The sequence below is a fragment of the Mirounga leonina genome, unplaced genomic scaffold, assembly GCF_011800145.1.
Source record: "Mirounga leonina isolate KUSES-001 unplaced genomic scaffold, KU_Mleo_1.0 Mir_170, whole genome shotgun sequence".
Taxonomy (NCBI): Eukaryota; Metazoa; Chordata; class Mammalia; order Carnivora; family Phocidae; genus Mirounga; species Mirounga leonina.
Window position 1 is genome coordinate 6,885,902 of NW_023270433.1, and position 15,828 is coordinate 6,901,729.

The window sequence follows — 15,828 nt, forward strand, 5'->3', positions numbered from 1 at the left end:
ACCTCTGATGAATGTCAGCCCCTCTCTGGACTTCACGCGTGGATTAGAAAGTCCCCAGGCCACTAGCATCAATGTGGGGTGGGGGTGGGGGGATACATATCAGACGGGTCAGACTGGGCCAAGTGGCTTTGTGTTCCAAAGGTGGAAAAGGTCCCTCAGAGAATTGTCTGGGCCTCTCCCAGTTCTGATCCCCTGAAACTCTGTCAGCCTTGGGAGGATTAGGGAAAGATGGAAGGGTCAGCCTACAGCTCAGAGGAAGACAGCAGGTAAAGGGATATCTTAGAGGCGAAGCGGCTAGGGGCACCTAGTTGGCTCAGGTGGAAGAGCATATATATGACTCTTGATTTCTGGGTCCTGAGTTCAATCCCCACATTGGGTGCAGAGATTACTTAAATAAATAAATCTAAAAAGAAAAAGAAAAAGGAAGAAAGAAAGAGGAAGAGGATATAGATGGGGGCTTGCGTCTCCAGAATGAGGGAGGGAGAAACCCTGGTTCCTGTTCCCCACCCACCCCCCAGGCCCAAGATGTTGGGTGTCTCAAATACAGCTGGCACAGTGGACACCACCAGCCAGGACAGAAGCCACCGGCCCTGCTCAGCAGCTGATGGGGCCATTTTGGCTGTAGCTCCTGAGGACTGGCCCCTGGCCTTCCCCAGAATGACATTTTTCTGAATGGCGAAGGGACAGAATGTCTTGGGAGTGAGCATGGGGACATGAGCTCAGCCTTCGGGAGCCTTGGCCCCAAGTCAAGTCGTGTTTTCTGGGCCCACTGCCCTGGGAGTGACTGCTTGGTGACGATTCCCGAGGGCCAGGGAGGGGGGTGGCCAGGCTCCTGAGAATGGAGAAGAGGTTCTGAGGAGCTCAGTTGGGGGAGAAGAGCAGGCAGAAGACAAACGATGCAGGAAATACAGTGAGACTAAGCTCACTTGAGGCAAGGCCCGTTCCCAGCAGTCCTGGCCCCATCTGATGAAACTGCCCAACAAATACAGGGACACCTACCATGTGTCGGGGGCACAGCGAGAGTCCCATCATGCTGGGCTAGCAGCTCCCCTGGGAACCCCCACCAAAGGCTTGTAGTGGAGGCTTAGTGAGGCAGACTGGGTTTGAGTCCAGGCCTGGGCCTTGCTTTCCCCATCTGTAGTTTGGGGATAACCTCTCATAAGGAGGAAGAGGAATGCTTTACTGCCTATAAAGAGCTTGGCACAGGGCCTAGCACTTACTACAAGTGCCTATCAGCTGTTCACCAAAAGTTAGCTGGGGCTGTTCCGGGTGAAATGTGAGGGTATTTTGATTTTTGAACTTTCCCGTTTTCCAAACTGCTCTTGTCATCAGTGGAAAGACTATACCACTGAGGTTGGGAGTGGACAGCCCTGGCGGGTCCAGATGGGAGGAGGGGCTAAGCCTCCGAGATTTGCTCATGCATCCTGCTCAGGCTTTGGGAGGTGGGTTTGCATTGTGGTTTTTTCCCCCCCAAAGCTAACCAGCTCCAGATCCAACACTCCTGCTGCTGGTGGCACCGGGCGGCCCCAAGACTGGGGAGGGGAGTGGGAGTTGGTGGGGGGGTACCAGACCAGACAGGAGGGGAGGACCTCCACTGTGGAGACCCAGGAGGGTCTCAGAGGGGATCACAGCCCAGCTGCTCAGCCCTGAGGTCACCTGGAGGGGTCACAGTCCCATGGAGGGAGGAAGGACAGACTCTGGCCTGTTCCAGAGGAGATGCCCAAGCAGCGGCTAAGGCCTAATCACTAAGGCGGAGGTCAGACACAATGGCCTTTCTTCTTCACCAAAAGCCCCCTGCCCCTGGGTCCGCATGGCAGCCCAGCGCAAACCTCACTGGTCCAGGAGGAGGGTATCAGTTATTGGGCATTAAGAGCCAACTATTTGCCAACTAAAAGGCAACTTCAAGTAAGCCTCAGAACAGTCCTGCAAGGTTGCTGATACCAGCCTGATGTTACAAACAAGGAAACTGCTTCCACATCAGATAAATGGCAGGGCTACGATTTGAAGGCAGCTCTGCCCATCGCCCTGAGCCTCTGCAATGGACCCAGCACCTTCAGCAGGCTCCCAAAGGGGCTAGGAGCCGGCTCCCCCACAGTGACTCTCAGCCCCACCTCTGCAGAGCCCAGGGGAATGGCTGCTGGGAATTATGAGGGACCTATGAGAGCATAGAGTGGAAACGCCCGTTGCACAGATGGGGATATGGAGGCCGTAGGGGGGGAAGGGGTCAGCCTGGCTTCATGCAGGGAATAATAGAGCTGGGACAAGAATGGAGACTACTGGCTCCCATTCCAGTGTCCCCCTCCCCACCCCGGCCCCCCGACCCATCAAAGCTCATGAAGGCTCAAACCACAGGTGACCAGGCCAGCGGCAGGACCCCCGGCCCATGCCATGCCTGACATGCAGCAGGCGTTCTGTCCAGCCCACGCCCAGTAGCGGCCTCCAAAGGGCAGGGAGAGGGGCAGTTACCCACCTTCTAGAAGCCCATCAGTGGCCATTCAACAAACCAGTCCACAGGGCCCAGCAGGACCCAGAGAGCTGAGGGTAGGGTCCCCTGCACGACACGGAGATCTCCAAAGGCTACTTTCTGTTATAGATTTATTTGATATTTGAACGGAGTCTACAAGTTCAGACCCTCATGTAACGGATTGCTTCATGGTTGTCAAAGGCTAGTGTGCATTATTTCTGAGGATTACATCTGCTGACATGACGCAGAAAACACAAATGGACAGACAAATGGACATAATCGTTAAGACAAGAGACGCTAAAACGTGCCTTAGTGTCCAAGTGATTGATCTAAGGCGGGGAACCCTTCTAATGCAGGGACCCCGTGACTGATCTAAATTGAGGTGGCTTCTTGCCACCAGGCGCCGAGAGGGCTGTGTGTGCCTGGCGCCTGGGACAGAAATTGGAAACCCAAACCTGGGGAGCCTGCCCCTCCCAGCGGCGACCTCCCCACCCATGACCCCGCCTCCAAGTGTCTCTTCTGAAGGACCAGGCGGTGACAGGGCTGATGTCAGTGGTTGAGGCTAGGGGTGTCACTGGGCAAACTCATGACACATGAGGTGGGAAAGCAGAGTCCGGGCGAGGTAGCTCCTCCTGGCTCCTTAACACTGTGACGAGGGACGGATGGGGAGGATGGAGCACCGTTCATCCGGGGATTAGCCAACCCGAGTCTCCTCCTTTCTTGGCAGCTCCAGAACATTCCCTTTGGCCAACAGCCACAGAAATGAGTGCCTGCCAAGACACATGGAGGAAAAAGAAAACAAGACACCAAAAACAAAACAAAACAAAACAAAAAACCCCTCCCTGGAGAGGAAAGGAAAAAACAGAACTCCTGGACCAAGGTCTCACCAGACTCAAAGACATCCTGCAGCCCGCACCCCGGGGGGGAAGGAAACAGTTCAGTTTCTTGCTGCTCTGCTCAAGGGAAGCTGCCGTCCTGCCCTGAGACCCCAACTCACTGGCCTTCACTGTCTTTTGTGGGGGTTTTTTTAGTGTTTTTTTTTTTTTCTTTTTAATACCCAAACCATCAATTTTCAAAGCTTTAAAAAAAAGTTCTTTTTTTTCTTTTTACTTACAAAAAAAAAAATCTAAAACTGCTGAGACCAGCCCCAGGCCTGGCCTTTCCACCTGACGGCCTGCTGTCCCCTGGGCCACACCGCCAGAGCCCAGCCCAGCACCCCTGGGGCAACTGTCACGGCTGGCTCTCCCTGGACCCCTCTGCTCCAGTCTGGGTGGTACTGCCGGGGGCATCACCAAAAAAGGAAAAGGGAAACTGCCCACCCTTCCTTACATACCCCCGATCGGAGCTGAACTTTGTTGGGAATGTGTAAGTTATCCGGAGGGAGGGGATGCGAAGTGGAGAAAAATAAATACCAAGAGCTAAGTGGGCGTCCCCGGGCCTCTGGCATCAGCTCAGCCTCTAGGGCAGAGATGGCCTCCAGGGGGAAGGCCCTGATTGTCCAAATACTGCGCTCTAAGACACAGGTCTCTGCTCTCCCCGACAGGCGCCCGCCCTGGGGGGGGCATGAGTCTCAGAAGGAGGAAAGGGGCCAGCCCCTCAGGTACTGTCCCGTGGCCACAGCCCAGCCAACATCCAGCCCCAGGCTCCTGCCCTGGCTGAGGCCTGGCTGGTCGTCCCTGGGTGTCTGGGTCCCTGGGCCCTGAGGACTCCTCAGCGACCCGGTGCTCCGCTGTCCACCGGCGCTCAGGCCTGCTCCTTGTCGGCCCTCCACAGCCGCTCCTTCACCTCGGGTGGCAACGTGTTAAACAGGTCCTCCTCCACCACCAGGCCGCTGCGCTTGAGCAACGGACACTCGCCCAGCTCCACGGGCAGGCACTCCAGCCGGTTGCCCCGCAGCTCGATCTGGGTCAGGTTGGTCAGCTCGCCCACCCGTGAGGGCAGTGACTGCAGCACGTTGTTGCCCAGGTGCAGGGCCCTCAGCTTCCGGCACTGAAAGAGTTCCGGGGGCAGCGCCTCGATCTGGAAGGGCAGGAGCAGAGGGCCAAAGTGAGGGGCACAGCTCAGATCTGGGGCCTTGGCCAAGGCTTCTCCCCGACCCCTCACCCCCACCCCTGTCCCAGGCACCAGCATCCCCTCTGAAGCCCATTTCAGCTCCCTGGGCCCAGGACGCAGCACCGTCTGGCCTAAAGCCTGGCTGACCTCCACCTGTATGGGAAGTCTCAGCTCCGCAGTCACTTTCTCCGGGAAGCTTTCCCTGACCTCCTGGGTAAACTAGGGCGCCCATGGCCCCTGGCATCACCGATCCCTCCGTGGCGAAGCTGCTTGGCCACCTGTCACTCCCGGACCAGGCTCTGAGAAGGCAGGGCTGGGGCCCCCTGGTTCCCCACTGTCTCCCAGTGCTCGGCACCCGAAGAAGCATGTCACACTGGCCAGCTACTATCAACTCTGCCCCCTCCTCCATTGCCCAGGGCTCATCAGGAGCCAGGCTGCGGGGCCTGCCTGGTTTAAGAATAATTTATGAAAAAGAACGGCATGGTCTACAGCCATACCACCCTGAACGCGCCCGATCTCGTCTGATCTCGGAAGCTAAGCAGGGTCGGGCCTGGTTATTACTTGGATGGGAGAACGGCATGCTGAGAAAATCACACACCCCAGTTGCTGAGAACTGCGAGGAGCCCTCCAATAGGGGTGGGGACCCCAGCTCTGTCACCTCCCTGTCCTGGGCCTCAGTCCCCTCATCTGTCAAGTCACACCCTGATCATGAGTGCAGGGAGCCCAATATTGGCCATTCCCCTCCTGAGTTTGCAAAATTTGATGACGGGTGACATCCCCACGCAGCTTCCTACACAGCGGGCTGGCTCTGAGCACTGATGCTCTTACCTCATATACCCATCAGAACCCCCTGTAAATACCCTATAAACACTTCTTCTGCTTTCCAGATGGGGTAACATTTCACTGAGGAGGCCCTAAAGAAGCTAACCTGCCCAGAGGTTCATAGCTGGAACATGGTGGAGCCAAGATTGAACCCGGTTCATCAGCTCGTGCTCTGCTATCTGTCCACACCGTCGGTGGAGCGAGGAGCGTTGGTGGGGCCCGAGTGGGGACCTACTGTGTCTCTGACCACCTTCTTCCCTGCCCTTCTGCAAGGAGTCGACTACAAACCTGGGTTCTCACTGAGCCTATTTGCCAGAACAGTCTCCTTCAGAAGGCTGGGCAGGAGGGACCCCACGCGATCCCACGTGAAGATGATGGAGAGACTGTTTAATAACCCCTGTGAGGTGGCTCTGTCACTGTCCCCATTTTCCCGCTGAGGCCTGCAGAAGTGAAATGCAACATGTGCAAGACTGCATGGCCCGAAAGCTCAGGAGAGGACGTAAGCAAGCCTTACTTCCTCTGATTCAGAGCCTGCGCCGTGTTCCCATTCTGCCAAATATGGCACTCACTGGCAAGTCCCTTTCCCTCCCCGGGCCTCAGTTTCCCCCTCTGTAGAATGAAAGGTAGGACGAGAAATGCCTCTCGCCTTCAATGCTCTATGGCTGAGGGCCTCTGGGCAGACTTGGATCTTGGGTGACTTGTTTTAAAAGAGACCCCCAACCTGGGCCTCCAGAAACAGCCACTGTTGTGCCTAGCAGTCAGGGATGGAGCCAAGGTGGCCTCCAGGTGAGCAGGGCTGAAGGTCAGGGACACGAAGGTGAGAGGGCATGACAGGGCTCTGGCAGGACTGAGGGGCCTGAGCCTCCCAAAGAGCCCGCTCCCCCCGACAGTGGACTCCTCTGGTGGCTCAGAGAGGGGTCAGGGCAGCACGAAAGGCTTGACCCAGTGAGTGCCACAGCTGGGGTTCACATGCAGAGCTCCCTCCCTAAAACGCCCCCTCCCCAGTAGCCCCGGCCCTAGCCAGTGAGCTCTCTCCAGGTCCCACAGAGGAAAGAGAGGTGCTCCAATAGCTCAGCGCCCACCACAGCCACCCCTGTCCTTTGGACCTGTCCTCTTCCCGCAGACACTTCTGTCACTCGGCTGCCAAAGGCTTGGGGTCCTGTCCTATCACCCTGATCCTGCCCTCTCCTACCTCCCAGGAACCTCGATGGCTCCCCCATTAGCACTGAAGTAGCCTCAAGTCCACTTAGTCTTTGAAAAAAGAGACGATCCTCCCAGAAGCCTCTGGGGCTGCTCCATCGCCCTCCCCACCTCCCGACAAACCATGTGGAAAAACATGCTGTCTCTCTTCAGCTGTGATCCAGCTTCTGCCCTGTCCACCCCCAAAACTATCTGGCCAGAGTCACCAACAGTCCCTCCTAATCCACTAGACCTGAATCCGTTCCTTCACCCAACTGTCCCACTCACTGTAAGCCCACACTCCTGCCTGGCCTCACTCTTCCGCTTCAACCCCAAAGGCTTGAGCCAGACTCCTCTCTCCCTCCATCCTCTACCCCCGGTGATCTCAACAAGGACCCCTCTTCATCCAGGAGCCCAGGCGGGGATAAGGAGGACTCCTTGAGCTTCAGGCTGACTCAGTATGGTCCCTTGGATGTCCCAGGGGCTCCAGACACCCAACATGGGACATACACTCTCTTCTCTGAAAACCAGGGACTCCTCCTGCATCCTGTTTCAGTGACCCATCTTCCCAGGCAGCCAAGTGAGAAACCCCGAGTCACTCAGACCTCTCCCCTTCTCCCCCATCCAATCCAGCCCCATCCTGCGGATTGTCCCACCAAAGTCGCTCCACCCAGGGCAGCCTCAGTCCAGGCTTCACCCCTGCTGATGGCTGCACCTGGGTTTTCTGCCAGCTCTTGACCCCTCTCATCTTGCCCCTCAAACCCACCCCCCTCACACTGCAGCAAGAACAATCTCTCCCAATGATAAGTTAGCTCGTTTCTTCATCTACTCAGAGAATTTGGTGAACATCTGCTGTGTGTCAGGCACTGAACGGAAAAGCCAAGATCCACGTCACCAGACGAGGGGAACAAAGGAGATCCGATGGAAACGAGTGGGAAGAACAGGACTCTCTTCCAGCCCTGGTCTCAGAGGAAAGTCCAAATTCCAGGGGCTGCTCAACTCACCGCTCCTCCTCCCACTGACAAAACCTACTAGACTCTCCGCTTCCTCTTCATCTGGCTAACTTCCCCTCATCTTCAGGGCCAGGGGAGATGTCCCTTCCTCCAGGAGGTCTGCCTGCCCTAAATCTGGGGTGAGACCACTCCTGTGTGTGCCCAGGAGCCTCTAGATGGGCAGCCAGTGGGCTTTATTTGTCCCTGTGTCCCTAGCACCTTCCTCTACGCTAGGAGTGCACGAAAACCATTTGCCAAATCAATGAAAGAATGAATAAATGGATCTGTAGACAAATGAACGCATCTTTCGCGCCTATTCACGTGAGTTTAAACATGGGGAAAGAGCAGCTAAGGGCCTGAGCCGGGTCACACCCACCCCTCCCTGTTTACCTGCAGCCCCGGGGGGCTCACAGAGGAGGAGGGGAGGGGCTCCAGCTTAAAAGGATGGGCCTTGGGTGGGAGGGATGGGGTGGCTGGGTGATGGACACTGGGGAGGGTATGTGCTATGGTAAGCGCTGTGAATTGTGCAACACTGATGAATTACAGACCTGTACCCCTGAAACAAATAATACATTATATGTTAATAAAAAAAAATTAAGAAGTTAAAAAAGTAAAAATAATTTTTAAAAATTTTGAAAAAAAGGATGGGCCTGACAAGGATCAGCCCAAGTGAACTTTTTCCCTACAAAGGCCTCTGGCATTCCAGGGGCGGAGACAGGATGTGATTAAGCAGTGTGCTAAACAGGGCATGCAGAGGGTCTCCTTCCTCGGACAGCAAGCCTGTGGCCAGCTCCTTTCCTGAGGGGTGACCCCAGCCAGCAGGCGTGATGTGACCTAACAGGCCTGCTAGCAGTGAGGAGCTGGGGGTAGGGGACGGAACTGCGAGCCAGGCTGGATGCCTGATGTGCCCTCCACCAGGAAGCAGGGCCCAGCAAGCCCCGGGTGCCCGCAGAGCCCACACAGAGCCGGTGCAGAGCCTGTGGGCAGCCGGGACAGAGGAGACAGGTTACAAAGGGTCGTGAGGTGCCTTAGTCGGACCCAACTCCAGGGGCAATCTGGCCCCCACACTGTGCTCTGGGGGAAGGCCTTAAAGAAGAGGCTGGGGTCTGTCTGGTGCTCCCCACACGTGGCTTCCCCCCAGGAGTCCAATTTTCCTGATCTGTGGCCTGTCCCAGGCCCTGGGGGCAGATGCTCCCACGTGAAGCAATCTGGGATCTGACCTTCGTCCTTGGCCACTCACAGTCATAATTTGGGGGAGGAAGATAGAGTTTGTGACTCTTCCATGTATCAGAGTCAAACTCTGATACATGGAAGAGTCAGGTTGGTTTGCAGTAAGAGAGGCTTAGGGAAGAGGGGAGGGGGGCCCAGACCCTCCAATCTGAGTGACGTTGGAGAAGGTGTGTCCCTTCCTGGGGCCGGGGGCTGGGCGGGGGGTGCATTTCAGGGGACCGCCCGCCTCTGCATCTGAGGCTGCTGGAGAGAGTTCCTGTCGGGAGCATCGTGCCCCGCACGGCGTGGGCTACTTCGTGCCACCGTTTGCAGGGGAGCTGCAGGGTGGTGTCTGAACCAGGTCTCCACAGTCCGCACCCCGGGCTTTGGGCTCCCACCACCACCTGCCTCACTGTGTCTCCACCTTGAAAGTAGGAACCGGGAACGGGTTACCTTTCCGCAGGTCCCCAGGAGGGGTGGGCAGGGGGCGGTCCTTCCAGTGGCTGCAGCTCAGTTTGCACTACAGGGGCCAGACCACAAAGCCACAGGATCAGCCGGCCCTCAACCCCACCCGCCTGCCTCTGAGAAGGGGCCTGTGGGTGGGGGGCTTCCCTGGCCAGGCAAGGGGCTGGTACACAGGGCTACCAATGGTTTCCTGGGCGTCTCCCAAGGCGTGGCCTCCCATACTGCCGGCCTGAGATGGTTTGCACAATTTCCTCTCCAGAAAGGCAGGTGGTGACAAGCAGAGGGGGAAGGGTGTGAGCGGGGCCAAGAGCTGCAGAGACCACCCGGCTTGGCCTCGGTGAGCACCAGCCACCCACGGTTTCTGTCCCTCGTGGACCCAGACTGGCCCCTCGGCTCCAGATGTGGTCTAGAACAGGCTCCAGGCTAAGTCCTGCCTCCCACAACCCAGCCCTGGGACCTCTTGTCCCTGCACGTCCCTGCCTATGAGAAACCCACCCCAAGTCACCTCGGGGGACCGACCCCGCCTGACGACACCATCCCTCCCGGGAGGAGGACTCTGCAACATTCTGTGGCAAAGACAGGGTCCCCGGCCCAGAGATCCCGAGTCAACAGGTCGGGGCAGGGGGGCCCCCAGGAATCTGTATTCCCAACAAGCCCCTCCTGGATGGTTCTGGGAACCATGGGTGAGGACCCGACCACCCCGAGACGCTGCGCCTCCTGAGCAAACCGCCCACCCCCCTCCCCAGAGCCACGGCCAGGCCCCTCACCCGGTTGGCCGTGACAGCCAGGTTCTGGAGGTTCTGCAGGAGGCCAATGTCGGCGGGGAGGAAGGTCAGGTTGTTGTGGCTGAGGTCCAGGTAGCGCAGCTTGCGGCAGTAGAAGAGCTGGGTGGGGATCTTCTCGATCTTGTTGCGGTTCAGGTAGAGGCGCTCGAGGCTCGTGAGGTTGCCGATCTGGATGGGGATGTAGGCGATGTGGTTGTACCACAGCTTAAGGCAGGTGAGGCGGTGCAGGTGCTGGAAGCTGATGATCTCCTCGATGGTCTTGAGGTTGTTGTCCTTGAGGTCGATCTCCTGCAGGTTGTGGAGGCTGAAGATGGAGTGCGGGATCCGCTCCAGGTCGCAGCGGATCAGCTCCAGCTCAGTCAGGTTCACCATCTTCTTGAGGCTGTTGAGGACGATGAGCTTGGTGCCCTCGTTGTTGATGGACAGCTTCTGCAGGTGCACGCCCACGTCGGTGACCACCTGCGGCAGCTTGCTCAGGTTGCTCTTGAGCCGCAGCACCTTGAGGCGCTTGAGCTCGCGCAGCCCGTCGATGACGATGTAGCGGTTGTTCTCGGCGCTCAGGTTCCCCGTCAGGTGCAACTCCTCCAGGGTCTTCAGGCTGTAGATCCACAACGGGATCTCCTTGATGTCCGTGAACTTGATGTGCAGGGCCCGCAGGTTCTCACGCAGGAAGGCCAGGGCAGGCGCCTCGATCTTGGCCGCCGTGTGGTACAGCCACAGCTCCTTGAGGCCTGTGAGCTGGGCGATGCTGGGCGGGATGGTCACGTCCGGGATCAGCTCCAGCTTCAGCACCTCCAGCTCCACCAGGTCGAACACGGTGTCGGGGATGCCGCTGAGCATGAACAGGTGCAGCTCCAGCTTGTCCTGCGCGTTCTTGGTGAGCCGCTGCCGCAGCTTGTCCAGCGTCCACTCGTTGTTGAGGTTCAGCTGCCGTAGCTTGTTCTCGCTCACCTCCGAGAGGAAGACGGCGAAGCGCTTCGAGTAGAGCGGGTCGTACTGGTCGATGAGGTGCAGCATGAAGGCGAAGTCGTTCTTGACGTCGGGGATGTCGCTGTAGCTGCTCTCCTCGCGGATGGACTCGAACGAGTACTTCTTGAGAGAGCGCCGCAGCATCCACCACAGCGTGTACATGCAGATGAGCCCGTAGAAGATGACCAGGCTGATGTAGAAGGACGCCAGGATCTTGAAGAGCGTGGCCAGGGGGTGGGCACAGCGGTAGGTGCGGTAGCCCGTCAGGCTCTCGATGTCCACGGTGCAGTCCACGTCGAACTTGATGTTGTGCACGTAGTAGACGGTGTAGCAGATGATGAGGATGAACTTGATCACCTTGATGATGGTCTGCCTCATGTACAGGCGGTACACGATGTCCCCCTCCTCCACGTGGGTACGGAACTTCTTCACCTTCTCAAAGAGCGCCTTGGCCTGCTCCCCCTCCTTCTTGTCCAGCACGCCCGTCTCCGAGCGGTCCACGATGCCCTGCTCGATCCGGGACTTGGTCCGCTGCAGCATGGGCACGGTGGCCTCCACATCTTCGCTGACTGTCGACGACTTCTTGTCCATGGAGCCATTCATCTTGCTGAAGGCCGGCTTGGGGTCGCTCTCTTCCACCACCGTCTCGGACAGGGCCCGGGTGGTCCAGGGTGAGTCGAAGCACTTGAGCAGGATAGACACGAAGTGCTCCAGCTTCGAGCTGGTGCGTGGGAACTTGAACCAGAAGTTGCTGCAGGCCAGGAAGATGAGCGTGTGCAGAAGCACCAGGTAGGGGAAGTACTTGGCGAACCAGTGCAGGCGGTTCTCATAGCAGACGGCGTCCACGTAGTTGTACTGGTGCCGGTCCAGGTCGTACTTGATGCCCGTGGGGCCCGGGCCAGGGGTCGGCAGCAATGTGGTGTTGGGGTAGGTGGGCTCTGGGCCCGGGGCTGCCCAGCCCCGGAAGGAGTCATTGCAGGAGTCCTTGGTGACCCATTTACAAGGCAGGCAGATCATCTTGTCCTGGGTGACCTGCAGTGTGCCCCCGAAGACCGCGATCATCAGCATGACAATGGAGATGTAGTCGGTGAACACGTCCCACCATGGCTTCAGGATCCGGTATGCTGGCTGTGTGTCCGCAAAGTATCGGAGCTCCGTCACTGGAATCATGGTTCAACCTGAAAAGGACCCACAGGACAGGGTTACCACAGGGCGGCCTGGCCGACTGGGACCTAGGAGACAACGGACCCATTGTCCAAAATTCCACCTTGAGTCCAGCTGGGAGTCACGGCCTTGCCACTCACAGGGGGGCCCACCGATAGGCCTCTGTCCAGAAGCCATGTGGTCACCAGGTAGCTGGGAAACCACCACCGGGGAAGGCAGGCAGTCTCCCCATTTAACAGACACGGAGACCGAGCACCGAAGTCAAGAGCCACATGAACAGATTGCTAATGTGGCCTCCCTCTGCATTCCAGCGGGAGCATTCGGGAATTCCTGGCCAGACTCCATCCTGTTCATGATCAGACTGACCAGAGGGGCGTGTTGAAAACTCTCAGTTCACTTGGAAACAGCTGCCGAGACCCTGCCCCAGTGACCGGAAGAGGTTCCCTCAAAGTGTGGGAAATCTAAATGTACAAGAGGGGGCTCGATGTGAACTCACTTTTGTAAAACAAATAGGGAAGTTTAAAAAATTCTGCGAGGGTGCTTGTAATTATGTCCATATAGGATCCTGAGGGGAGAGACTCAGACACAGACACACACATGCACACGCACGCACGGTAAGGGGTGGGGCCGGGCAGAGAAAGGACAAGAAAACAAGACTGGTCTCCGCCCCACGCTAGATGACATCACATTTATGATATTATCTCTGGCTGTGTGCATCCACACGTGTGTGTAAGGAGCAAAGCTCAGGGAAGTAAAGTCACCGGCCCAACGTCACTCTACTACTCTTCAGGGCAGAGTCAAGACCAAACCCAGGCCTGTCCCTCCACCTCCCCATTTGCGTCTTCATTGCTGCACGGGCCCGCTGTCCACCTGACTATGCCAAGAGACCACGCCCCAGAGTCCAGCTTCCCTGTCCCCTGGGGTTCCCAGAACTCAGGTCACGATGGGGCCAGCAGATGCCACCACCCGCCCTGGGCCACCAGCTCCAGCCCAGAGGTCAGCCTTCCCGGTGAGGCCAGGACTCACAGGCCAGGGTGAATGGCCACCCCACAGGAAGGCCCGGGCCTCTAATGACCAGCTGGCTCCTCATACCACCCACACTCCTGGGAAAGGGGCACTCCAGGGGAGGGCCCGCTGAATCATACAGCCGGCCTCCAGCTGAAAGAAACCCGGACACTTGTCCCTCCCTTCCCAGTTCCCCAAGTCCACATCCAGGCAGGCACCCAAAGGCTGGGGACAGGAAGGGAGGAGGGGCCAAGCCAGAGGGCCTGAGGGCATGCAAGAGCCTGCCCCTGCAGTGTCCAGAAAGAGGACGCCAGACACCGGGGGCGGTGCACTTTATGACCAGGCAGGATGTGGTTACAGCCTCCCAGTTTTGGAGGGAGTGGGTGTGCCATCCCAGCGAGGACACTCCAGTGAGGAGTTGCCTCTGGGCCCCTGCTGACCCGGGGCGTTCTTTGCACATGTCGCCTCTTGACTTCCGAGGTGGAAACTGTTCACTGCTCCGTTTACAGGTTAGGGAACGGGAGGCTGAGAGAGGGAGGAAACAGCCCCATCCATTGTCTGTTCCGGTCTGGTTCGGCTGGCTCTTAGCCTCCCCCGGCCCCAAACACCCGGTCTCCAGCACATCCTGAACTCGCTGCCATCCCGCCCTTGGCTCAGCCCTCCGGGGACAATAAAAATGACCAAGGTGTGTCCACGCCTCAGGGGCCTCTCGGTCCAGTGTGAGCGTGTGGGCAGCAGTGGGAGAGGCAGAGCCTGGGACAGGGCAAGGGGCAGCTGGGGCTACAGCCCAAGAGACAGATGCCACCTCCCTGCTGAGAAGGCCTTCGTGGAGGTGTGGGGGACAGAGCCAGGCACCCTGGCTCGGGAAGGCAGAGCTGGGAGGCCAGCGCAGGACCCACCTTGTGGGGGTGGCCTGTCTGGAGGGTGGGGATCACCCTCTAGCTGCCCCGTGTTTCTGCCACCGACTCTGCCACTGACTGTGCAACTCTGGGACACGTCACCGCCTCTCTCTGACGGGGTTTTGGGAGAAAACTGGGAAGAAGACGCAGGTGCCAAACCCCAGGCCTTAGTCCGCAGGGATGCCAGGGAAGGGGCGCCTGCCCCGCAACCAGGCCCCCGAGAAGAAACAGCTAGGTGGTTGGGGCAGCCTGCTCTCAAGTAGCTCTTGCTGAGGATGTGGGGGGAAGCCAGGGGCCAAGAAGGCTGAGCTGGGTTCTGCCCGCCTTGACCTCACTGCAGGGCCTTGGGTGAGGACCTCACTGGCTCTCGGCCCCAGGTTCTGCACAAACACCTCACGGTGCTGCTGGGAAGCGTCCACAGAATTGTAGGCTTTCACCGTGCTTAGCGCAGAGTGGGACAGGCAGGCAGTTCTGGCACCTCCTCATCATGCCCCTTCAGGGCAGAAGTCTCCGGAACACGGTAGGTACTCAACAAAATCAGTGGGTCTCAAGAGAGGGCGTGAGAGGGGGGCAGGACAGGGCCGGGCCCGGGTGTGGCGGGGAGGCAGGGCAGCAGTGAGTTTCGGGTGGATGTGGGCAGGGCTACACACCCTGATGGGGAGGAAGCAGAGGTTCCCGGCCCTCCCAACCCAGAGGGCCCTGGGGAAGGAAACAGATCCCCCAGGTAGGGATCTCCACGCAGGGACCAGCTCCAGGAGCCAGTGACTCAAGGGCACTAAACACCCACGGAGGCGGGGAGCAGCTCCCGTTCCCAGACTGAAGACTCATAGCCAAGTCCAAGACATGCACATTGTTCTGGCACCAATTTTTTTTGTGTTTTTTTTTTTTTTTTTTAAAGTAAGCTCTCCACCCAACGTGGTGAATTCACAATCCTGAGATCAAGAGTCATGAGTCATGCTCTACCGACTGAGCCAGGCAGGCGCCCCCACCCATTTTTTTTCTCAAGATTGTTTTATTCGGGTAATATATACATAGCATAAAATTTACCTCTTTAAACTTTTTTAGGTGTATAATTCAGTATATAATTCCATTGTGCAGCCGCTACCACCATGGTCTCCAGGAGGCTTCCGTCTAGCTAAACTGAAACCCTGTCCCCAGGTAAACTCTAGCTCCCCATTTCCCCTTCGCCAGCCCCCGGCCACCACCATTCTACTTTTTTTTTTTTTTTTTTTTTGAGAGAGAGAGAGAGAGATGGGGTGGGAGACAGAGGGAGAGGGGAAGAGAGAAAATCTTTTTTTTTTTTTTAAGATTTTATTTATTTGATAGAGACAGCAACAGCGAGAGAGGGAACACAAGCAGGGGGAGTGGGAGAGGGAGAAGCAGGCTTCCCGCGGAGCAGGGAGCCCGATGCGGGGCTCGATCCCAGGACCCCGGGATCATGACCTGAGCCAAGGGCAGATGCCCAATGACTGAGCCACCCAGGTGCCCCAAGGATTTTATTTGTTTGACAGAGACACAGCGAGAGCGGGAACACAAGCAGGGGGAGTGGGAGAGGGAGAAGCAGGCTTCCCGCGGAGCAGAGAGCCCGATGCGGGGCTCAGTCCCAGGCCCCTGGGATCATGACCTGAGCCAAAGGCAGACGCTTAATGACTGAGCCACCCAGGCGCCCCGGAAGAGAGAAAATCTTAAGCCGGCTCCACGCCCGGCACAGAGCCGGATGCAGGACTTGATCTCACAACCCTGAGATCAGGACCTGAATCAAAATCAAGAGTCGGACGCTTTACCCACGGAGCCACCCAGGTGCCCCTCTACTTTCTGTCTCT

At 57.8% G+C, this 15,828-nt stretch overlaps 1 protein-coding gene and 1 long non-coding RNA gene across 2 annotated transcripts in view; one reads left to right on the forward strand and one right to left on the reverse strand.

Annotated features, from left to right (window-relative positions):
• Positions 1–2,578: 2,578 nt before the first annotated feature.
• LRRC8A (leucine rich repeat containing 8 VRAC subunit A) overlaps positions 2,579–15,828 on the reverse strand; it is a 28,559-nt gene continuing 15,309 nt past the window's right edge. The window contains exons 3-4 of the mRNA XM_035015664.1: positions 9,951–12,115; positions 2,579–4,483 (exon numbers count right to left, since the gene is read on the reverse strand). Of these exons, the coding sequence (XP_034871555.1) occupies positions 4,208–4,483; positions 9,951–12,107 (2,433 nt within the window). The 5' untranslated portion in view covers positions 12,108–12,115 and the 3' untranslated portion in view covers positions 2,579–4,207. The remainder of the gene's footprint in view (positions 4,484–9,950; positions 12,116–15,828) is intronic.
• LOC118017612 lies at positions 13,529–15,548 on the forward strand. The gene is made up of 3 exons (XR_004681197.1): positions 13,529–13,615; positions 15,071–15,163; positions 15,517–15,548. It is a non-coding gene; the product is annotated as an uncharacterized LOC118017612 (long non-coding RNA).